This window comes from Pan paniscus, chromosome 1 (genome assembly GCF_029289425.2).
Source record: "Pan paniscus chromosome 1, NHGRI_mPanPan1-v2.0_pri, whole genome shotgun sequence".
In the NCBI taxonomy this organism is placed as follows: domain Eukaryota; kingdom Metazoa; phylum Chordata; class Mammalia; order Primates; family Hominidae; genus Pan; species Pan paniscus.
Window position 1 is genome coordinate 13,933,602 of NC_073249.2, and position 25,651 is coordinate 13,959,252.

At 36.4% G+C, this 25,651-nt stretch overlaps 1 protein-coding gene across 6 annotated transcripts in view; it reads left to right on the forward strand.

Annotated features, from left to right (window-relative positions):
* The window catches only part of ARID4B (AT-rich interaction domain 4B), a 162,549-nt gene that overhangs the window by 69,814 nt on the left and 67,084 nt on the right, over positions 1–25,651 (forward strand). For all 6 annotated transcript variants that reach the window (XM_003824491.5, XM_003824492.5, XM_063595469.1 and 3 more), the window contains 6 exons: positions 2,775–2,840; positions 4,251–4,341; positions 7,127–7,206; positions 13,465–13,556; positions 19,475–19,613; positions 25,393–25,472. In XM_003824491.5, the coding sequence (XP_003824539.1) occupies positions 2,775–2,840; positions 4,251–4,341; positions 7,127–7,206; positions 13,465–13,556; positions 19,475–19,613; positions 25,393–25,472 (548 nt within the window). The remainder of the gene's footprint in view (positions 1–2,774; positions 2,841–4,250; positions 4,342–7,126; positions 7,207–13,464; positions 13,557–19,474; positions 19,614–25,392; positions 25,473–25,651) is intronic.

Here is a 25,651-nt window from a genome sequence, read left to right on the forward strand (position 1 = left end):
ATTTATTGAGTGACAAACCTTTTGCAGGGAACTTTTAGGTGGGAAGGAGGATGGGGATATTAGGATGAGATTGACCTGATCTGTCCTCAAGGAATTTATAATCTAGATTAGCAGATACCTTTTAAACCATTGGTTTTTATTTCACCAATTACATAGACTGTAGAGGTGTTGTGCTTCTGTGGAGGGTATCAGTCTCTTCTGGAGCTTTTACTGTTCCTATATTCCTTATGCATGGATGTGTTGAAAAAGCTACCTGGGTGATTCTAATTTACACTCCTGGTTAGGAACCATTGTGATAAGTCCTTTAAATTAACTACAACCTGGTAGGGGGCTAGTCTTGGCCCCACCCTACCTTCAGTTTCCACATGCTTGGTGGTTGGTGCTTTTATAGTGTGCATTTCCTGTTCTGGCTTCACACACTGGTATTCCCCAAGCACTGTTTTTTGCCAGTACTATCCTGTAGAGGAAGAGAAAGCTTTTTATCAATGTTTGTACTTTTTCAGGACTACTGGTAGCACATGTATCACCTTTGTGTGAAGTAGACAAAAGCCCTCTCTCCTGGTGGAAAGCCTTCTTAGCAGCGCTTGGCATGCAGATAGCAAGTTTGTGCCAGTTGGAAAAGACATTCTCTTTGGACAGGAGCTGTGTCACTCCAGGACCCATGCTTTGGCCCACAAAGCAAAGGCTGGATTTAAGCCCCATCTTGCATCCTTAGCTGCACATTTCCTGTATAATGAATGAACTAGGAAAATGACATGTAGCAGTCCTGCCATTTCTTGCTGTAAATGAAAGGAACAAAACTCTTACTGGACTCTACTGCCTCTATTGATAGCACAGAGTACCTTGTGCCTTATAAGTAATGAATATCTAAAGCTTATTTTTAATTTTTTTGGCTGCCCTAAAAATTTGTTTCTGTGGAGGTGATGTCCATTAAAACACATACACAAGGAAAAAGAAAGTGTATTTCATTCAGTGATTTTGTCAGTAGATGTAGGGATATATTTTTTAACATGTTTAATTTGTTTATGATTCAAAGTTAATATATTTTTAACAAATTTGTTGATATGTTTTCACTACCTGTTTTCATTTGTTGAACGTTTACTATGTGCTAAGCTCTATCTAAAGGTGAAACTCTAGTGTTAAGACCTAGTCTCCATCTGTAAGCAGCTTATAGTTTAAGTGAAGGGCACAGATATCTAAACATGTGATTTAAATAAAAAGTGTGATAATGCTTTTGTATGACACAGAAATGCCTGGGATGCTGTGGGTATAAGGCATCTCCTTTCATAGCTGGTTTTTGAGTGGGCCTGCCTGTTACCTAAAATAATTATCACATATACCTGATAAAGACCATGTTAATGATTCAATCCCTATAAGAACTCTTTTCCCTTGTTAGAGAAAACAATTGTTTTCTATACTGAGTAGTGGAAGCTATCTTGTTTTTCACCAGCTAATTAAATATTTAAATTTGAACTCATTATTTTAACTTACTCTTTTCACCTCTGGTTTCCCATTCTCTGATTTCTGTAATGATATAGAGCACAGTAAAGTTCTGGAACTAGACTGCCTACATTTAAATATCAGCTCCACCATGTCTAGCTCTGTAAACTTGGACCAGGTACTTACACTTTCTGTTTTTTGTTTTGTTCTGTTTTGCTTTTGAGACGGAGTCTTGCCCTGTCCCCCAGGCTGGAGTGCAGTGACGCAATCTCGGCTCACTGCAACCTCCACCTCCCTGGTTCAAGTGATTCTCCTGCCTAAGCCTCCGGAGTAGCTGGGATTAACAGGCATGCGCCACCATGCCTGGGTAATTTTTGTATTTTTAATAGAGATGGGGCTTCACCATGTTAACCAGACTGGTCCCATCTCCTGATCTCAGGTGATCCACCTGCTTCGGCCTTCCAAAGTGCTGGGATTACAGGGATGAGCCACCGCACCTGGCCTGTTTCTCAGTTTTCTTATCAACAAAATGGGAACAGTCATACCTACCTAATAGGGTTGTTGTGAAGATTAAATGTTTGGTACTAGAGACTGATGCTCAGATCTCAGTTAAGTGTTTGCTGCTACTGTTTATTATTAAGGTAGGCCTTCACAAAATGATATAATACCTAATAGCCTAAAATCCCCATATCTTTCTTTCTCATTTTTTAGGAAAAGCAATTTTACAACTAAATTCATAACTGATAGTATTGAAATAAAGGATTATATGTGGGACCAGGCGTGGTGACTCACACCTGTAATCCCAGCACTCTGGTAGGTCAAGGCGGGCGGATCACTTGAGGTTGGGAGTTTGAGACCAGCCTGGCCAACGTGGTGAAACCCCGTCTCTATTAGAAATACAAAAATTAGTTGGCCTGGTGGTAGGTGCCTGTAATCCTAACTACTTGAAAGGCTGAGGTAGGAGAATCACTTGAACCCTGAGGTGGAGGTTGCAGTGAGCCAAGATTGCGCTACTGCACTCCAACCTGGGCGACAGAGTGAGACTGTATATCAAAAAAGAAAAAAGTTAAAAAAAAAAAAAAAAGAATGACATGTGGAACATCTAGTAATTTAGATGTGCTATCATTGATTACTTTTATTTTTGAAAACTGAGATACGGTCTGGGCAGTTGTCTGTAAATAATTTTTTAGTTAATCTACTTAGGGATTGGGATGTTGTATAAACTAGGCAGCTATTATTTTATATTTCTTTTACTACAAATGAATAATTGGTGCATTGATGAGCTTGTGTTGCTTGGTTTATTTTTGGTGGCTAATTAAACTTATAATCTCTAGGTGACATTTAGACATGATTCTTCAACAGTGGAAGTTCAGGATGACCACATAAAGGGCCCACTAAAGGTAATTCATGTATTCATTGTTAATTCTAATGGTTGTTTGGGAAAAAATAATCATACTTGGTATTAATTCATTGGCTCTTTTGTTATTGAGTTGATAAATTCAATATGTAATTTTCTCTAAAAAGACTAATAGAAAAAATAGACTTAATCTCAGTGACTAAGGAGGCTGAGGCAGGAGGATAGCTTGAGGCCAGGAGTTCAAGGTTGCAATAAGTTATGATTGTGTACACTGCACTTGGGGACAGCATGAGATGCTGTCTTTTAAAAAAAAGATTTAATATTAAATAATACTTGATATGATAGTAAAACCAAACAGTTTATTCAGAAATAAAATGAGTATCAAAGAAGCATTGACTACATTTATTTACTTAATCCACCATATTTCCATTACTAAAATGATGGATTTTCCAAAATTAATAGGTGATGAACTAGGGATTAGTGATGTCAGTTCCACGATGATCTGAAAAGTGAGAAAGTTAGAAAACCAAAAAAATCAGAGCTCTTACTTCTTTGGAGCCACTACTGGCAAATGAAATCTTTTAAGGGTCATCAGCCTTTACACTAACAGTTGGAGAGTTTTATTTCTTTGCATTCATTTTTCCTCATTGGCAAGTGAAATAAGTGCTGCTTTGCTTTTTGCCAGTGAGCAAGCTAAAAGAGAATGTGTGGGTAAACCACTATGTGCTCTTTGGCTGGTTTAGGGCCAAAAGGAAACCCCAGAGCAATTTTTAAATTGTCCCTATCCTTCCTGAGGTTCCTTGAAAGAAGAGTGGAAATACGGGGCAAGGACAGTCAGTTTCACAGATGGTGGTACTCACGGTGTAATCTACTGACCCTGGGGGTTCCCAGGACTCTTTTGGGGGGGGTTGTAAGGGTAAAACTTTATAATAGTACTTAGGTATTATTTGCCTTTTTTACTACATTAACATTTTCACTGATGGTACAAAAATATTGATCGGTAAAACTGCTGGCACTTTTTTTTTTTTTTGAGGCAGAGTCTTGCTCTGTCACCCAGGCTGGAGTGCAGTGGCGCGATCTCGGCTCACTGCAACCTCCACCTCCCAGGCTCAAGCAATTCTCCTGGCTCAGCCTCCCGAGTAGCTGGGATTACAGGCGCCTGCCACCACGCCTGCCCAATTTTTGTACTTTTGGTAGAGACGGGGTTTCACCATGTTGGCCAGGCTGGTCTCGAACTCCTGACCTCAAGTGATCCACCTGCCTCAGCCCCCAAAAGTGCTGGGATTGCAGGCGTGAGCCACTGCGCTCACGCCAACTGCTGGTACTTTTAAATGAAGTCAATAATCATTTTATTCTTCACCATCATGCACTCAGTTAAAAGAAAACAAACCCAGGTTTTGGTTTGTTCATTTACCTTTTAAAAGTTTTTCTAACATGTTTAAAAATACTTTAGGTAGGAGCTATTGTGGAAGTGAAGAATCTTGATGGTGCGTATCAGGAAGCTGTTATCAATAAACTAACAGATGCGAGTTGGTACACTGTAGGTAAGAAAATAAATTTTCTTTTAAAAATGTGTTTTTAGTTACACAAAGAAAACTTAATACAAATAAAATGAAATTTCCTGGATTCACTTCTTAATACCCTAGATATTATTACTGTTACTGGATTTTATCTTTCCACATCTTTTAAAAATTTATTTCCAAAGTATATGTATGTATATGTAACAAAAATTGAAATTATTTAATGTGTATATTATGCAATTGGAATTCTAGCTTTTTTTACTTCAAAGTATATCTTAGGTAAATTTCTTTTTTTTCCCCATCTTACCTATTTTTAAGTTTATAGTTCAGTAATGTTAAGGATATTCATGTTGTTTTATAATAGAAATTTCTTTTAACTGTATATATATATGTGGGTCCCAGCAGGAAACAAAGTAGTAGTGTATTTTATAATAGTTGATGTACTAGTTTATTTTTTCTTACTGATGAGGTTTCCAGTTTTCTTACTATTACAATAAATGCTGGATTGAATGTCTTTTGTACCTAATTAGGTACTTAATTAGGATACCTACTGTATCCTAGTATTTCTTTAGTGTACATACTGAGAAATAGAGGTTGAAGAAAAATATACTCCAAAAACTTTAGTAGTTAATGAAAACTGCCTTCCTAAAAGACACTGTCTGTTTTCTCAATCCTTGTCAGATTTTATGTCATTAAAAAATTTTTTTTGCTAATTTGGACATAAAGTAGTATCTCAGTTTTGTTTCAGTATGCCCTTCCCATGATTACTAGTGAGATTGAACATCTTTTCATATGTTTATTGAAAGGAACATAATTTCATTTGTGTTTTCTCCGTTTTTGAGTTGCTGGCTCTTTTATTCTTTCCCTTTTTCTCTTGAGATGATTTATCTTTTTCTTATTAGTTTTGGTATATGTGTTCTTTATATATTTTGGATATTAACTGTTTACTACTTCAGTTATAAATATGTTTCTCCTGTTGCTTTATTCTTGTCTCTGCTTTTAATTTTCATGTAGTCAGTTTTTGTATGGTCACCTTTTATTTTGTAATTTTAGTTTTGAATCTTAAAGCCTTCCATCAGTGTTATAAATCTATTTTCTAATGTATTCTTCAAATTTTTTATACTTTTTAAATTTTATTTATTTTTATTTTTGTTCTACAAATAGATTTTTATTTCACCTACAGTAGTATGTATTTTTTCCAACATTCTAAAATAATGATTAAAAAGTGTTTGTCCTAGATTGGTAGCCATTTATTCCAGTATTATTTATTAAAGGTAACAATTCTTACCATTTAATGACCTCAGAGATGAAAGTAAACACCTAGTAAAATGTCTTTGGTGATTTCAGAGTTTGATAGAATTTTCAGATAGAATAGGTGAGTTTTGTTTATACTTCTTTGGTGTGAGAATAAAACCTGGTGAAAATAGAGGGAAAATTATTTGATTTTGAGACATAAGGAAATATTTGACTTTATGTAAGTGAGAAGACTGTGAGCAATTCTATGTAGGAAGTCTAGATGGTGATTGGTTGTAATAGTCTACTAAATGTGACACTTATGTTGTATATTTTAGTTACATCATTTAAAGATGTACTGAAAATTATTTATCCAGTTTCACATAATGTAACTTGTTATGTAACGTATAAGAATCTAATTTTAGTTCAGCCAGCAAGGAAAGGGTATTGGCTTTCTTTTAACCATTAATCATTTCTCAATAAACGTGAGATCCTGTTGAGCATCAGAAAAAGAAAAGGAAAGAAGAGAATCTAATTTTAGTAGGTAGGCAGAAAATGTAATTTCTAAAATAGAGATCTGGTAACATTATTTAAAACAGAGTTACTGTCTTCCCATGATTTCTAAGGAATGTAGCATATCCCTAAATTATTTATGTATATCACAAATTTATGCATATAATACAAATAGTCATACATTCCATATCTGTTAACTTATGGTGGTTTTGCTGGGGTGCTTTAAGTACTTTATTTTTATTAAAATTTTCCCCTACTTTATTGAGATATAATTGACAAAATCATATAAATGTATATGTAACATGATGATTTGATAGGCAAATATATTGTGAAGTAATTACTGCAACCAAGTTGCTTAACACTTCCATCACCTTTTAATAGACATTTTAGTATTTTAAGTCACTAGTTTTCAACTGGGATGAATTTACCCCCAGGGAACATTTGGCAATGCCTGGAGCTGGAGACATTTTAGATTGTCACAGCTGGGAAGGGGGTGCTACTGACATCTAGTGGGTAGAGGCCAGGAGTGCTGCTAAATATCCTGCAGTGCACAGGACAAGCCTGCCACAACAGAGAATTTTCTGGTGCAGTATGTCACTAGTGACAGTGCTAAGGGTGAGAAACCCTACTTTAAATAATGAAAATACAGTTATTTTTTTAAAGGGGCAGTCTGATTGCATATACTTGTAATCTTTCTTAGGTAAATCTGTCAATATCTGTCAGTAGGAAAACTTGGCATTTCTTTACCATTTTGAGAAGAGTTAATTAGCATTTAAATGTTTTCCTCTTGAAATACCAACTTCTTATTTTTATTTGGTATATCCTGTTTTATACAAGATGTTTTCATTTCATATATGTTGTTTCTTTTTCACTAGAAATTGGAAAAGTTACTTTAATAACTCTATATTTGAAGTTACTCACTAGAAAACATAAAATGTGAATTGAATTCCAAATGTAGTCTTAAATAGTAGATCTGTTTGCACTCAGAAAATTGTAATACATGTCATCTCTTTGATCTTTGAAAAAATCCTTCAGTAGCTTCCATTTTTACCCCCTCTCATAGTTTTTGATGACGGAGATGAGAAGACACTGAGACGATCTTCACTGTGCCTGAAAGGAGAGAGGCATTTTGCTGAAAGTGAAGTAAGTCATCATTTAACAAATGAACATGTCTTAATATTTTTTATTGGGAGGAACAAATTTTTGCTTTCTCAACTCAGTAAACGTACTTCCTAATCAGGAAAGTTCATTAATACACAATACCCTTATGATGTAATCTGTGAAGCCTGTTTAAGGCCCTGTGTTTGAGCACCAGGTTCTGTCTTCTTTTTTGTCTATGTAAAGTGTTTCAGTATTTGTCCACAGAGAAAATACAATGGGCTTTAATTATTATCTTTAGGCAGTTTTTAAATAGACTTAAAATTTGTAAATAACTAGAAAACAGATTTCTGATTTGTAATCTACTTGATCCTTGTCGTAGTTAAAGGATGTGTAGATACAACAGTCTTTAACTACTGCTACTGCTATTAGCTGATATTATTATGCCCTTTCCTCTTGCCTGACTGCCCTTCCTAAAATTGTCCCTTCCATTCCTTATCATCCTTTCGGATTGATTTAGGTCTTATTCCCTAACATCAAAATATGAGTACATAATTATTTATTGTCTGCCTTCCTCACTAGAATGTGTCACACGGTCAGAGACTTTGTATATCTTCTTCATGGCTTTGTTCCTAGTTGCTGTAACAGTGCCTGATGCAGAGTATGAACTTCATAAGTGTTAATTGGATGAATAGATGAGGTGCTTATAATTGCCAGGGACTTTGCTAAGTGCTTTACATACATTATTGTATTTGCAACATTATGAGGTAGTTACTATTATTATCCCCAACTTTCAGATTAGGAAATGGATAGCTAGAGCTGGTTTTCTAACCAGCACTTTCTAGCACCAAAGCCATATCCTTAAATTGAAAGATGTTACTAAGAGCAGAGGGTTCACAAAGTTTTGTAACTAACTCGCTTGCAATTCAGAATTTAAAAGGTAGATGTTGCTCTAAATGGTGTTATGTTCTCTAATCCAGTCTACAGATATTCATTGATACACAGTGTGGCCGAGCTATTTCTTTTCTCTACTCACTATTTGGAATAGTGTTTCTTTGGGGATATTTTAATATTACTTATTAATATTACTTATTTATTATTAATTACTTTAATATTACTTTAGTATTATTTAGTAGTGTTATTACTTAAACACTATTTGGAATAGTGTTTCTTTGGGGATATTTTAATATTACTTATTAACCTATTAGACTTTATGTTTTTGTTTTGAAAAATTTTTGCTTCTGTTAATGATTGAATTCCCACTTAAATTTAGAATTTGGGACAGGTTCTCTGTATTATAATTCCAGCCTATCCCTTTAGTCTCATATTCAACCACTTCCCTGTACTTCCGCCTTATTAGACTGCTTGGTATTTTCAGACTATGGTCCATACTTTCCTTTATTGACTCGTTTCCTCCTGTTGGAATCTCACTTATGTTGAAGGCCATTATAAATGCTTCCTCCTCTATGATGTCTTTCATGAGCTCTCTACCCAAATTGGATCTCTTTATCCTTTGGTCGTTTTGCACTTCTCTTGCTTATTCTTGTTTTAGGACCTTTTTTTTTTTTTTTTTTTTTTTTTAACTTTTCTCATTTTTGCTGTAAGATTTTAAGCTGTTTTAGGGGAATATCCTTTCTTTCCTCACTTGATAGGCCCCCCTTTTCCTAGCAATTTCTACACAAAAGCCTTCAATAAATATGTGTGGAATAAACTGAAGGTTTACATACAATAAATATAGACAGCTTTGGGGCAAGTATAGTGATAAAGTACAGAATTCTCCCTGAGTTTGTGGAATTATTTTAATTTCATTTCCGTACAGTCAGTGAGTATGAGGACTTGAAGACTTGGTTTTTCTCCTGTTAAGTGAAGGTCTGCATTTTATTTTTTTAGTCTAGAGAAATAGCCAAAATATTATTTTTTTTAACCAGGAGAATTTTCAGTTGGAATGGTTCATAAGACAGTTGTAAGTTAAATGCTGAAGGTAATATGAACAAGTGGCTCTGTATCCTTCATATCTTCAAGGAGGTTCAGTTTTAGTGTGTCTGTGCAGGTGTGTACTTCTAATTTATGTTTTGCTAGAAGGAAATTAGAATACTGGTGTGTGATTCTTCAATTCCCTTCCCATGTGCCCGGAGCTGTGTAGTGCTAGGTACCGGGACAAAGGTTAAGCCAACCCATGTAAACATGTAACTTATCTTTGGGTACTTACTCCCTGTTGGAGGAGAAAAAGCATTAATCAAACAATCAAACCAAGCCATGTAAACATGGAACTTATCCTTGGATACTTACTCTCCGTTGGAGGAGAAAAAGCATTAATCAAACAATCAAACATATTTTAAAATTTGAGTATATTAAGCCCTGTGAAGATGTGGTCCAGAGTGTACCCAGTAGGGGAATTTAATCTATCATCTGTATGTTCTTTTCTCTTTATTTGGTATTTTTCATATTGTTTTAAAAGTTTTAACGTTTTTGAAAGACCATTCAGAGTATTAGTAGTAGTAGTAGTCCATAACATTGTCCTTTAAGAGGAAAGCCGCTTCATACTGGCAGTATTTTGGGTCACTAATCCCATTTAATAAACTACTGAAATTAATCCCATTTCATAAACACTGAAATTCAGGATTTTCATGGAAAGAGATCACATTTGCACTTCAGTCAGTTTATCTTTTTATTTTATTTTATTATTATTATTATTATTTTTTGAGATGGAGTCTTGCTCTGTTGCCCAGGCTGGAGTGCAGTGGTGCGATCTCGGCTCACTGCAAGCTCCACCTCCCAGGTTCACGCCATTCTGCTGCCTCAGCCTCCCGAGTAGCTGGAACTACAGGCGCCTGCCCCCACGCCTGGCTAATTTTTTTTTTTTTTTTTTTTTTGAGATGGAGTCTCTCTCTGTCGCCAGGCTGGACTGCAGTGGCACGATCTCGGCTCACTGCAACCTCTGCCTCCCGTGTTCAAGTGATTCTCCTGCCTCAGCCTCCTGAGTAGCTGGGACTACAGTCGTGTGTCACCATGCCCAGCTAATTTTTGTATTTTTAGTAGAGACGGGGTTTCACCATGTTGGCCAGGCTGACCTCGATCTCTTGACCTCGTGATACGCCCGCCTCAGCCTCCCAAAGTGCTGGGATTACAGGTGTGAGCCACTGTGCCCGGCCACGCCCAGCTAATTTTTAAATATTTGTTAGTAGAGACAGGGTTTTACTGTGTTAGCTAGGGTGGTCTCGATCTCCTGACCTCATGATCCGCCTGCCTTGGCCTCCCAAAGTGCTGAGATTACAGGCTTGAGCCACCACGCCCAGCCTCAGTCAGTTTAAATTCCAACACTGAGGCCACTGGTTTTAGCCATAACCAGCTTAATGAGTATGTTACCTGCTGCCTAACATCTGTAGGACAGTTTAGGTATTTCTAAAGACCATTCATACTTTGAGTATTATACAAAAGTAGATTCATCATCTGGTATTTATTTATTTATTTATTTATTTATTTTTGAGACAGAGTCTTGCTCTGTCGCCCAGACTGGAGTACAGCGGCATGATCTTGGCTTACTGTAACCTCTGCCTCCCGGGTTCAAGCGATTCTCGTGCCTCAGCCTCTTGAGTATCTGGGACTACAGGCGTGCAGCACCACGCCTGACTAATTTTTGTATTTTTAGTAGAGATGGGGTTTCGCCATGTTGGCCAGGCTGGTCTTGAACTCCTAGCCTCAAGTGATCCGCCCACCTTGGCCTCCCAAAGTGCTGGGATTACAGGCGTGAGCCACTGCGCCCAGCCAATTATCTGGTATTCTTTCTTTGTATTTACTATGTGCAATTGAAAACTCTAGAGAAGTTTAGGTAAAATCCCAGTTCCATATTTTCTGCAGCCCATTTTAGGTAACAGGGCCATAGACATTTTCCCTCTAGGCCTACGGAGTTTTCTATGTGCCTTTAATACAGCTTTCAGGAGCCTCTGGTTTTTGCTCTTTAGGTCTAAGATGGGACAAATTCTACCCTACCCCCAGGTCTTTTTAGTCCCTTGAAACAAACATCCCCCTACTTTCCTGGACATTGAGGTAGGGACAGAGATATTGCTTATGTTTCTTCTTGTTATGTACTAGGGAGAGACTGTGGTCTCTTATTTGAAAATTACTATGTGTGATTCTTAAACAACTCTTTAGAAATTTTCTTTCCTGTAGCAAGTGAAATGACTAACAGATACTTAAAATAGAAATCACACTGTGTGATATAAATCTCTCTCTCTCTTTTATTTTTCTGCTTTAAAGAGAGCAACCTTAATTTTCGGTGGGGAGAGCATACATTTAATCCATCTGTTTGCTTAACAGAAAGTGAATCCGGATTAATTTATTTTCCCTGTTTACCAAATAAAGTCATTTAGTAATACTCTATAGTGATACAGTATTACCAAAATAATATTTCAGATTACATAGAAATTTTCACCATACGAGTTAATGACAGGCAACGTCTAGATTTTCCGGGTGGGTGTGGTGGCTCATGCCTGTAATCCCAGCAGTTTGGGAGGCCGAGTTGGGCAGATGGCTTGAGCCCAGGAGTTTGAGACCAGCCTGGACAACATGGCAAAACCCCATCTCTACAAAAAACAAAAATTAGCTGGGTGTGATAGTGCACACCTGTGGTCCTAGCTACTTGGGAGGCTGAGGTTGGAGGATCACTTGAGCCCAGGAGGTTGAGGCTGCAGTGAGCAATGATCACGCTGCCACTGCACTCCAGCCTGAATGATAGGGTGACACTCTGTCTCAATAAAAATAGTTTCTGTTTGGTATATACTGAGTTTAGGACAGTTTTTGCCTCTAAATAATTTTTATTTTTATTTTTTGAGATGGAATTTCACTCTTGTTGCGCAGGCTGGAGTGCAATGGTGTAATCTTGGCTCACCGCAACCTCTGCCTGCCGGGTTCAAGCGATTCTCCTGCCTCAGCCTCCCGAGTAGCTGGGATTACAGGCACCCACCACCATGCCAGGCTAATTTTGTATTTTTAGTAGAGACGGGGTTTCTCCATGTTGGTCAGGCTGGTCTCCAACTTCCGATCTCAGGTGTTCCACCTGCCTCGGCCTCCCAAAGTGCTGGGATTATAGGCGTGAGTCACTGCACCCCGCCCAAATAATATTTTTTAAATGCCTGATTTAAGGTTCATTAGGACAGGGTTAGGTGCTGTACAAACTAAATTTGAAAGATTAGATTTTTTGCCCTATGAGAGTTGTGAAAGCTATGATTTTTGTCAGTCTTTTGAAGGAATCAATCTTTTTTATGGCTAGTACCTTTTTTCTTGATCATATTGTTCGTTGTTAGATACATACATCTATGTACCTTAAACACATTTACATATATTCTAATGAATTATGTAAAAAAGAGTGTTAATATGGTTCATCTTTTCACAGTTTTGTTCATTGTAGTTATAACAAAATTGTCTCAATTTTAAAAAAGTTATATAACATTTCTTTTTACATATTACATTAGTTAGTTTAGATGCCTGCTCTTTAATTCTAAGTTCATGGATACTCTTTCTTATACCACCCTGGTTTGTATCTTTAAGAAGTCTCTGTCTTAAATAGTTCCTCACTTTTATTTTCATCTGGGCAGTTTTCTTGGAAATCTCTAGTTGCTCTGATGTTTGTGAAATTATTTATAACAGGAAAGATTCTTCTTAGGATGAGGAAAGGAACAGAAACTGTGGAAAATCTTAAGAAAACGTAGGAAAGGAAAAAAATCAAATGTAGAAATTAAATGTAATTTAAAAAATTAAATTAATGTTACATTTTATTAAAAAAGGTTTATTGCAGAAAATGTTTGCAGAGTAGTAATATAACTTACTCCGAGGCTTTTTGTTCATGCGATTGATGCTTTATCTTCATAATTAATTTTGTTTCTTACTAATAATTTTATTTTATGGATTATGATTCCCCATGTACAAATTAATATTGGAGCTGCAGTTGGCCCTAACCTTACAAATAGATTTCTTAATTCTCACATTTGTCTTTCCACTGAGCTGTGTTTGTTTTGTATTTTAATCATTCTTAGATGCCTATCAACCTTCACGTAGGTAATGAATCATCTAGAGAGAGCAGCCAAATTTCTTTTCACTTTTTTTTTCCAGTAATGAGCTTATTCATCTTTACTCTAATATCTTTGAAACTAGAATTTTCTATCTTTAGGAAAGCTGTGTTTTAGCTTCCCTGGGGGGAGAGTTTAATCTCAAAATCTGAGCATATTCTTAAATTGATTTGGTTTAAAACAAAGAAGGCACTTGCAAAGTGTTAATTTTTTGATGGGTTTATGTTCTTACCCACAGACATTAGACCAGCTCCCACTCACCAACCCTGAGCATTTTGGCACTCCAGTCATAGGAAAGAAAACAAATAGAGGAAGAAGATCTAATCATATGTAAGTCCATTTTCATGACTGTTAGTTGAACCTGAATTCATTTCTCCTTCTAGTATTGTTTATAGTTATTTTAAAATTGTAATTTGCAAAATGCTAACCAGATCTAATAGTAATTTCAGACTCCTCAGCATGGGTGATTGAGGTTCTCCATGCTCAGCCAACCTTACTTAACAGCTGTATCTGCCTTCAGTTTCTCCCTGCATGTTATCTTGATGCTGTAGTCAAAATGAAACCAGTCAATAATTCCTGAATACATCGCTTGTTTTCTAATATCATGCTTTTATTCATGCTATTATTTTTGGTCTCCATGCCTCCCTTCCTGGTAACTGTCTTGTCCATGCCTTAGTTCTCAACAAAAATGCTTAAACCTTTATGTGAACCATTTTGTGTCTCCCCACACTTTCCTTGAAACCAGAGATGTTTCTCTCCCCTGTAAACCCAATTCTCTGGCATAGTATGAACTGTGGAGCCAGTTGGTCTGGGTTTGAATCCTGGCTCTGCCACTTTCTTGCTGTGTGATCTTGGGATGGTTACTTAATCTTTTCATACCTCACTTCCTATCTATAAAATTTGGATAATAATATTACCTCTTAGTGTTGTGAAAATTAAGTGAATTCATATCCTTTAAGTGTTTATAGAGTAAATGTTACATAAGTACTAGATAATCAACATCATATACTGACATGAAAAATTTCATGATGAAATACCAGTATGTAACAGTTTCATTTATATATGAAAATGTGTTTACATGTATATATAAAAATTCTGCTTCCTGGTGTTTATGTCTGACAATTAGGACTGGTTCTTGCTGAATTATTCGAACTTTAAAAAATTTCTACGTTTTTATATATATTATAGGAAAAATAGTCTCTTATTTGTCAATAAGTTTTTTAATTTTTAGAAGATTGCATCTAGTATTTAGACATATTTTTACGATTTTATACACATCATCCTAAAGTGTAAAAATAAATTTAAAAATGAATTTATTGTGCAATATCACGTAATATTGACCTGCAAATGTGACTAAAAATTATGATCTGTTAAAAAGTCAGTTATTTTTTATTTCCTCTTCTGTCGTTCCCCAACTGTTAGACGTTTCTTAGTTGAGGCGTCCGTTTTGTGAATATGAGAATAAAGCACGCATTTGTTGCTGAATAAGTTGATCTTTGCTTTCTAAAGACTCCAGCAAACATTCTAAGTTAGTGGTTTTCCTGTTGAGAATCTCTATGTGTAATGAGAGATTTGCTGTTGAGATTATGTTATACATGTGTAAAGTATGAATGCAGACAAAAAGTTGAGGATTACTAGTGTAGGAATGAAGACCTGCTCCATCTGTAATCTTGTTTTGCTTGCTCTTCCTTGCCCTTCTCTACCACGGTTGGTCATTCTCACTGCCAAGGAACCTGACAATGTTACTCTTGCTTGGCGTTTTAAGCCTTGGTGTGTAAGCATTACAGGCAAGTACTACAGTTTGAAATGCCCATCTCCTTGATTACATTTCCTCAAAGTTCGTTCTCTCCTTTCTTCAAAGTGATTTTCTGCAAAAAAGTCTTAAACCTAGATCTTAAGGGCATTCATCTGACCTTCATTTCCTCTTCCATTACTCCATTGAAAAAAGTCTTTGCTGTGATCTCAGATTGCCATTTAAAATGTATTTTTGTACAAAGATATGTAAAGTTATCTCTTCTTAGGATTCCCGGGACTTCGTTGTTGGAGTGATGTATCACCAAATTTGTTTTCTTTTAGCAGCTGTTATTCCACGTATCAGTTAATCTACCCCTAGTTATTCCAAAATTGATTACTTTTAACATCTTCCATTAAATTGAGTTTCAGTATATTCTACCTTTAATCCTAGTAAGTTCAAGTATTTTCTTTTTTTAATGATTATCATCCTCTAGCTAAATTTTTTTAAAGCAGGTTATTGATTCTTTTAATCAATGTTTTACTGGATTGAATTTTCTCCTTATAACTTATCCATTGTTTGCAGCGATTGTGTTTAAGTCATCCAGAAGAATAGAATACCTGAAATTATGGAAATACTTGTTTGTCCCTCTCCTCTTGAAGTTGTTTTCCCATAATCTGGCAAAAGTTTATGTGCAACTGCTACAATAGGAAAGCAGTCTATTTGCTGTTATATTTTTCCCCTTCAGAAAAAAGATAAAGCATAAGGTTTACAATGAATCTTGTTAACAAGGGATTATTTATGAGTATGGATTTTACCCAGTAACAGTGCTAAGATTTACCCAATACCTGGTTTATACTTGCTATTTAAATACAGGCCTGCAGATCTGAACACATTTTTAAATTAGTGTATAATTCATGTATCATAAAATTTACTCATATTTTAATCTGTAGATTTGTATCCAATACTTCACCCTTTTAAAGTGTACAGTTTAGTGGTTTTTAGTATATTCATAAAATTGTGTAACTATCATCACTAATTCCAGAAGATCTTTTTATTTTGCCGCTTTATTTTAATATGAGAATTTGATTCATTTCCTCCTTGATAAAAATTGAGAAAAAAATTAAAACCCTTTTATAGTTAAGCGTACATAGGTTCTGTGTGTTTCTAAGAAAGTGTGTATACGTTGTCAGTCTTCCAGATACTAATAGAACATTTCAATTTACAAAGTTTGAAACTGAGTAAACTGATTTGCCTAAAATAAAAAATAATCAGAATTGCATGTCAAAGGTTGAGCCTCTTGTTTCTAGCTCAATTTGTATCATTATTTGGTATTCCTTGGCCCATATCTTGTCTAAAGTTCGTCTTTCTTGATTTACAACTAATTAGAGTTAATAGTGAAGTGTGATCAGCTTTAAGTGATTGGCTGTTAGAGTATTATGGTAAAAATTTCCGTGTAATTAGCTTTCTTTCTAGTGACATCATCAGATTTTATTTCATAGAGACAGTGCATTATTTTGTTGTGGCTCTACAAATACCTTGTCACCAAAGAAATAACAATGTCAGAAATGAATAAAAATCAAGCAGGCTCTCTGCTTGCTCTGTCTTTGCTCCTGTAAAATATTTTGGATGCTCATTAATTTTAGTTCATTAGTTTATTGAGTACCTGTGTAAACAGTTTTCTGGCTAAGCTCCTCTAAAAGGAAAAGTTAAGGAGCTTCATGTGTAATAGTATGGTTTACACTGATGTATACATTTTGTGATTTTAGAATAAAAATCAGAAATACCATAATAAAAAAAATGCATCTTTTTTATTTTATGAACAAGTATTTATTTAGCATCTATACTGTGCCAAGCATTGTTCAGGTACTTGAGATATATCAATAAACAAAAAAAATTACTTAAAAAATCTTCAACTTGAGAGCTTACATTCTCTCAGGGGAGGAGATAGCGAATTAAACATTGGATTCACATACTTGGTGTGAAAAAAAAGAATAAACATAAGAAATAAGTAAATTATATAGTATGATAAAAGTGAATGCTGTGGGAATGAAGAGCAAAATGAAAAGAGGTAGATGGGCAGGGACTGTAAATTTGAATAAGGTGGAACAAAGTCTTGAGTAGGTGAGGGGGAAGGGGCATCTAGTCTAAAAATGGAGATGATTTTAGACAGGAACCTTGCAATTTTATATGTAAGGTGGATAGATGTTTCAGCTAGCTGAACAAAGGTGTTTTGTTTTTCTTTTTGATATACTGTGAAATCTGAAGTCTTAACACTTGTTAAGTCTTAAGAAAAGTTACAATTTTTACAATGATGCAGATAATTTTGTTAGTCAAATAAAGCCCAATTTTCTCTATGTTGTACAGATTTTGATACATGTTATCTCTGACATTGTAGCTTTCTAGCTGCTACTGATAATAGAGTGTTCATAAACCCCTAGCTGAATGAGTCTTCTGTGGCTACTTTGAGAAAGCAGTAATTATGATTTTAAGCTTGGTTGTATCCTGTAGTCATTAGACAGTAAAAAAAGTCACTACTCTTAAGCTCTTGTAAATCAAGTAGAAATCAGACTTGTGAGGACTGTCGTTACTGTCCCAAGCTGTGTGTCTATGTGTAGGGTCTTATTCTCCACTAATGTAAAGGTAGTTGAGTTTTCTTATTGTTACCTACTTTCTAAGTAGAGATTGAACTTCTTTAAGTGCCATTGAAGTACAATACATCTTTTTTTTTTTTTTGAGACGGAGTCTCACTCCGTCGCCCAGGCTGGAGTGCAGTGGTGCGATATCGGCTCACTGCAACCTCTGCCTCCCGGGTTCAGGCAATTCTCCTGCCTCAGCCTCCAGAGTAGCTGGGATTACAGGCACCCGCCACCATGCCTGGCTAATTTTTGTATTTTTAGTAGAGACGAGGTCTCACCATTTTGGCCAGGCTGGTCTCGAACTCCTGACCTCAGGTGATCCACCTGCCTTCGCCTCCCAAAGTGCTGGGAGTACAATACTCCCAGCCAAAGTACAGTACTTCTATTCAATAGCAAGCTTTGAAGATGTGCTTTGTTTCTGCCAGGGAACAATTTTTAAGTTATTTGACTGATCATTGAAATCAAGGGGGTGGTATTCCCCATGTCACTTTAAAAAGCTTAATATTATTATAATAGTTTTTACTTTTTTGGCCAGGTGAGGTGGCTCACGCCTATAATCCCAGCACTTTGGGAGGCGAGGTGGGCGGATCACGAGGTCAGGAGATCGAGACTATCCTGGCTAACATGGTGAAACCCCTTCTCTACCAAAAATACAAAAATTAGCTGGGCGTGGTGGCAGGCACCTGTAATCCCAGCTACTCAGGAGGCTGAGGCAGGAGAATTGCTTGAACCCAGGAGGCGGAGCTTGCAGTGAGCCAAGGTGGTGCCACTGCACTCCAGCCTGGCGACAGAGCTAGACTCCGCCTCAAAAAAGAAAAAAATAGTTTTCACTTTGTTTACATTTATATTGGAATATATAAATATAAAGGCATGACGGTTACTTTGTCATACTTTTGGAAAGGCATCAAAGACAAATTCAGAGTATACTAGATAGTATACTAAATAGGTAAATCATGTTTAAAGTTTTTTAATCTGTTTTCCTTTTTTGGGCAGTGAAACTGATCATTGCAAACTATCTGAAAAACACTTTTATCTTTGTAGGTATTCAATAATAGCCATTCTAAAAAGGACATATGTTGTTGTCCATCAAACATTTCCTAGTCTTTACTCATTCTGGGCATTTTCTTTGGTGCTGATTCTTTATTAGAATCAGATTCAAATTGGAATAGCTTTTTGTTTTGTTTTCCTTTTTACTACACTTTCCTCAAACATCAAGTTGATGGTTTCAGATACTTCCTTTTTCTTCTGACAGTTATCTAATTTACTAGTCCAATATTTAATGTTACTGAAAGGATTTTCTGTTTTTCTTTTAATTTTGAAAGTTTTTAGCATCATACAAAAGAGGCTTATTGGACATTTTATGAATACCTAATTCGTGTGTATTTGTTGTTATGGATAGCAGTGGTGATCTCTTTTCAGATTGCCTCCTCTTCCCAACCTAACCTCAGTTAATAAAGGTCTGCTCTCCTACCTTTTAAAATTAACTTTGTACTGGAGATATAGAATTACTGTCTCCAGAATTCCTTTAATTTGAGATTGGGATTGTGTATATTTTAGTGTAATACTGGGATGTTTAATATGGGGCCTTCACCTTTTTGAGGATTTGGGAACCAGTTATTTGTCCTGATCTTCCTCCTCAATTTTTTACAGTAGCACTAAATAAACCAGAAATATTTTTGGGAAAATGATGTGCTTTCCTCTCATGATAAACTCTTGCTGTTATTTTTTAGAAATTTAGAAAATGATTTAAGATTTAAATTAGCCATTTTACAGGTCTTAGGAAATGTAATAAGAGTTTGGGAATACCTATATTCATCATTGGCATGCTTATTCTTTGTGAGGATAAATGGAAATATTTTATTTTTTTCTCTCCCTAGACCAGAGGAAGAGTCTTCATCATCCTCCAGTGATGAAGATGAGGATGATAGGAAACAGATTGATGAGCTACTAGGCAAAGTTGTATGTGTAGATTACATTAGTTTGGATAAAAAGAAAGCACTGTGGTTTCCTGCATTGGTGAGTAGCTTCAGTATACAAGAGTTTAATTTCAAACTATATAAGTTTATGAAGAAAACTATTTTCTTACTAATGTTTTTCATAGGTACAAAATGAGGAAATGTTTTTAGCATTGTTTAGTTCACACTAAGCTTACTTTCAACGTTGTCTTTGAATACAAAGAACTCTTGATGTCATTCAGGAAAGGCAAAATCTTGATAATCTTAGAGGTTTAGCTATGTGGAAGTTGAATTCTCTCTCTCTCGGTAGAAAATTCATGATGCAAACTTTTAAAGCTCCTAAGTCCATGTAGGTCTAGATTGCAAAAGAACAACAGAATCTTTCTTGGTTGACAAGGATAACTAGACCTTTTCCTCATACTTAGTGAATCAGGGTGTTTCCATCCTTGATCTTAATCTTGCCTTTTAGGTACTCCCTATATAATCATGACTGCAATTATACATTACCCCACTCTTCAATTTTCTCTACAGTAGATTGTTAATTCTACCTACTTTTTAATGTTTTTATCTCCAAAAGATTGCAATTCCTTAGATTCCAGGTTGAATATTTTGCATTTTTTCCTTGTTTTCTCACGTTGCCTTTTTGTGATTCTGAGGAGGTACTCAAGATTTATTATCAGGAGTATCCTCATGATTGTCCCAAGTTCTTGTATTTCCAACTGTTAAGACATGACAGAAAGCCTTTTGAGCTTTTTATCTCTCTGTTTTTCATAACCACTAGCTTCTTTAGCAAGTTGAAAGGGCCATGTATAGACCATTTTCTTTGACTTTTAGAAAGGGAACATATACTAATATCTTTCACGGACATAACTAGGCTGCTTTTCAAGTAATCTTTTGGTAGACAAAATAATTTGTAGCTCTTAAAGCAAATAGAGGTTCAACTAATAATTAGCTATATATGATACTTTAATGAAGATTTAACTCTGTGGCAATAAGAATGCATTTTTTTCTGGACAGCATATAATTGGATAAATCACTTAAGGTTTTAAATTTCAAGTAGGAGACTGAAGTTAATAATCAGTATCTCTTAAGAATTATCTTGGCTGGGGTGTGGTGGCTCACACCTGTAATCCTAGCACTTTGGGAGGCCGAGGTGGGCAAATCCCCTGAGGTCAGGAGTTCGAGACCAGCCTGGCCAACAGGGCAAAACCCTGTCTCTACTAAAAATACAAAAAAATTAGCTGGCCGTGGTGGCACATGCCTGTAATCCCAGCTAGGCAGGAGAATAGCTTGAACCCAGGAGGCGGAGGTTGCAGTGAGCCAAGATCGCGCCACTGCACTCCAGTGTGGGCAACAGAGCAAGATTCCCTCTCAAAAAAAAAAAAGAAGAAGAAAAAAGAATTATCTTGAACTCTTTAAAATTTTGATATGTCTGAATTGTCCTATGATGATTTTACCTGAAGACCATTGAGTCATTTGCATCAAACAGTGAGATCCACCTTTTTTTTTTTTTCCCGGAGACAGAGGCTTACTCCGTTACCCAGGTTAGAGTGCAGTGGTGTGATCCTGACTCGCTGCAGCCTTGGCCTCCTGGGCTCAAAAATTCTCCCACCTCAGCCTCCTGAGTAGCTCACACTACAGGTGGAGACCACCACATCTGGCTAATTTTTAAATACTTTGTAAATACGAGGTCTCCCTATGCTGCCCAGGCTAGTCTTGAACTCCTGGATTCAAGTGACCTTCCCACCTTGGCTTCCCAGAGTGCTGGGATTACAGGTGGGGGCTACTGAGCCCAGCCCACATCTTTTACAAATATGTCCTCCCCTCACTTCATATTTAATAAGCTATAAACTGAAGATCCGCTGATAAACAAAAGACACTTTGAAAGTACTACTCTCATGTTTGACAACTAATTTGTTCTCAAATATCGAGAGACAGAATGGGTCAAAATTATTCTCTGTCTCTGTTTTGTATGTTCTCACTCCCTTACTAAAAATAATTAGCCAAATTCTCCTCTAATGTTTTTTTTCCCTTATGTTAATGACATTCAATAAAATTTTTGTGTTCTCAAGATTAACACATATTTGTTAGGTATGCATTTATCATATACCAAGTTCTGTTCAAAATATTTAACAAAGATAGACTCATTTAGTGGTGTAGAGGTTTTTTGTTCTCATGATTAATAAACTTTCCTTTTTTCTTTTCTTTTCTTTTTTTTTTTTTTGAGATGGAGTTTCGCCCTTGTTTCCCAGGCTGGAGTGCAATGGTGCGATCTCGGCTCACTGCAACTCCGCCTCCCAGGTTCAAGTGATCCTCCTGCCTCAGCCTCCCGAGTAGCTGGTATTACAAGCCACCATGCCCGGCTAATTTTGTATTTTTAGTAGAGACAGGGTTTCTCCATGTCGGTCAGGCTGGTCTCCAACTCCTGACCTCAGGTGATCTGCCCGCCTCAGCCTCCCAAAATGTTGGGATTACAGGCGTGAGCCAGCACACCTGGTGATGATTAATAAACTTTTCTCTACAATTTGTGCTTGAGAATCTGCTAACTCTTTATTCTCATTCTCTCATTTTCCTGCTCATTGACTAACAATTGCAGAGACTTAGAAATGGGATTAAAACACTGTCCTTTGTTTATATGTATTTGTATGAAAACTTATGTCCATAATATATATAAACTCTTTTGTATATTTGTGGTTTTTGTGCTAAACTAGGTAACCATGGTCTCAAATGAAAAAGAAACAATAGAACTACCTTTGTTTTTACTGTTTTCTACTTGTGATGTCCATTTACCCTTTTTAGTCAACATGTTTTATTTCTTTATCTCCACTGCTTAGTTCAGTGTTCGGCACAAATTAAGTATGCAGTAAATGTCAGCTCTTGTAATGATAGTGAAAAATGAGGACAATTATTTGTTTTAATAAATATAAATATTTTATAATACCTTTGTACCTTCCTGTGTATCCAATATTTAGTGGATACCTATATGTACAAGGAGTGTGCTAACACCTATTATGAGATAGGTATTATTATTTATCCCGATGTAGAGATAAGGAAACTGAGTATTAGCAGGGTTAAGTTAGTTGCCACACTTTGGGTTAATTATTAAGCTGAAAAAAAGCATCAGTGTATGCGATTCTTTCTTTCTTTCTAAAGCACTAGGAGTCTTTGTGAGTTTCTTTTGAAAGTATGTTTTAAGGCCAGCTGCAGTGGCTCACACCTGCAGTCCCAGCACTTTGGGAGGCCGAGGCAGGCGGATCACCTGAGGTCAGGAGTTCAAGACCAGCCTGGCCAACATAGTGAAACCCCTTCTCTACTAAAAATGGAAAAATTTGCAGGACATGGTGGTGCGTGCTTGTAGTCCCAGCTACTCGGGAGGCTGAGGCAGGAGAATTGCTTGAACCTGGGAGGCGGAGGCTGCAGTGATCTGAGATCACACCACTGCATTCCAGCCTGGGTGACAGAGCAAGACTTTATCTCAAAAAAAAAAAAAATATATATATATATATATATATATTTTATAAAACCGTTTTGTGGGCCAGGCGCGGTGGCTCACGCCTGTAATCCCAGCACTTTGGGAGGCCGAGGTGGGCAGATCACTTGAGGTCAGGAGTTCAAGACCAGCCTGGCCAACATGGTGAAACCCTATCTTTACTAAAATACAAAAATTAGCCGAGCATGGTGGCGGGAGCCTATAATCCCAGCTACTTGGGAGGCTGAGGCAGGAGAATTGCTTGAACACGGGAGGTGGAGGTTGCAGTGAGCTGAGACCGTGCCACAGCACTCCAGCCTGAGTGACAGAGCAAACACACACACACACACACACACACACAACTGTTTTGTAAGTCTTTTTCTCAATAGGAACATTAAATTTTTTAATATTAGTGTTTTGAGTTATTAATTTAAGCTTCTCACACCATAATCACTAAAAAGTTTCTTTGATGAAAATGAAAAATCTAAGGATTTTTAATATTGAAAGGTTAGTAATCTGTTTAGTCAGCCATTTCACTGTTGTTTTTAAATTCTTAGAATTATTGATGTATGTTATCTCCTCCCAAAATTGAGATCCACTGGACGGTGATGGATAGTTTTTGGTAACTAGAGTGAAAAATTATGTTCTAAATCGACCAATCTTGATATAATCACACAAATAGTATTTGTGTTTCTAATTTATGTTATTTTTATAAATCGAGTAACTTCAAAGTGTTTTAGTAACATCATAAGAAAACAGTTAACTGGGTCTGGGTGGCCTGTGCCTGTAGTCCCAGCTACTTGGGAGACTGAGGTGGGAGGATCGATTGAACCCTGGGAGGTTGAGGCTGCATTGAGTCGTGATCACGCCACTGCACAGAGTGAGACCTTGTCTCAAAAAAAAAAAAAAGAAAAAAAGAAAAAGAAAAAGGAAACAACTACATAGTCCCAGGAACTATAAATAACTACCATGCACTGAGTATTTACCCTGACTAGGACTGTGCTGAGCTTATTAATATACGTAGTATTGTTTAATCCTAATTGAGACTTACTCTCAGTCTCAATTTTTTATTTTCCAATTTCATTTCAAGAGGGGGAAATCTTAGATTCCATGGCTCATGCAGTTCTCCTTTTCAGTTTTTTTCACCAGGTTCTCCTCTTCTAATCACCCTTTCAAGCTGTAATTCAGGATTCAGAATGTATCGCTGTATTTTCTTTACGGTGATCTCATCCCCTTTTAAAGCCTCACCTTGCAGAGATAGCAAAGAGATAAAGTGACCAAGAAAATAACATACATGGGTGAATGGGATAAAATGCATATTGTCGTTCTGTGGCAGAACTGGACAGTGAGCCCACTTACTCATACACCAGTGTCATCACTGGCCAAAGCTATCACATGTGCAGTTTTCGAAATCCTTCGCTCATCAGGGAAAAGTAATGAGTGGATTTGGCTCACAAGCCCCAAGTTTTAGACCCCTAATATTTAGGCTGTGGGCTCTCAAATTTATATCCTTGAGTCCAGACCTCTACGCTTTGCTCCAGACCTGATTTTTCTGTTCACTGTCTTCATTTGGATGTCTTTTAGCCACCTAAAACTTAGTAGTCCCAAAACTCCTCTTATTATCCCTTCCCTCATGCACAAACTTGGCCCTTTTTTGTTGTTTTTCTTTCACAGTGAATAACTCTGTCATCTGCCTATTTGTACAAGGCAGAAAACTAAGCATCCTCTTATTGTTCATCTTTCTACTTCCCTAATTATCTTGGATATTTCTCATTCCTTTAATTTGCCATTGCCACCACTTTACATCCAAGCCACCACCTCTCACTCAGGTGATCACAATAGCTTAGTTTCTTTGAACAGGTGCCTTTGCGTGGTCCATTTTCTTCATAGCAGCCAAAGTAGATTTTTAAAAGGAAAATCTATTATGACATTCTTTGGTTTCAGATTCTTTCAACAAAGATGTTAGATTTTATCCTAAGAATTAATATGGCCTGCAAGGCTCTGGAAATTCTGGACCCTTGTTTTTCTCTTAGCCATGATGTATCCCTTCAGTTAAGGATCTAACTCTACCTTTTTTCTGTTTCTGACTAGAACTTCGTCCACAGCTTCATCCTAGTCATAGCTGTGCTTCTGCTTTCAATGCCTTGCCTATGCCAAAAAAAATCTAGATTATCCAGGCAGCTGGAAGGATGTAGGATACCAATTTAAAATTACTTGTGTGTGCTCCCACATGTGTGTGTACCTGTTTACCCTCAAACTAAAATTAGTTTTTAAACTTCAAGCTTACACTTTTTAAAAGGATTTAAATGGTGGGTACTTACCTATCTATGAGTTCTTTTAGTTATAATAGCTTCACCCTTTTTCTTAAAAGGTGGTTTGTCCTGATTGTAGTGATGAGATTGCTGTAAAAAAGGACAATATTCTTGTTCGATCTTTCAAAGATGGAAAATTGTAAGTATAATTTACTTGGTTTGAAAAACCAGTTTATAAATATATGCTGTTATTTTGAATTAGGATGTTAAATGATTAATTAGTTATTTCCAATTACCTTAGGCTTTTATTTTTCATCATACAGAATGTTTCAAAGAGTCACTGTTTTTCATATTATCTTAATGTGTTGTAGTCTTATA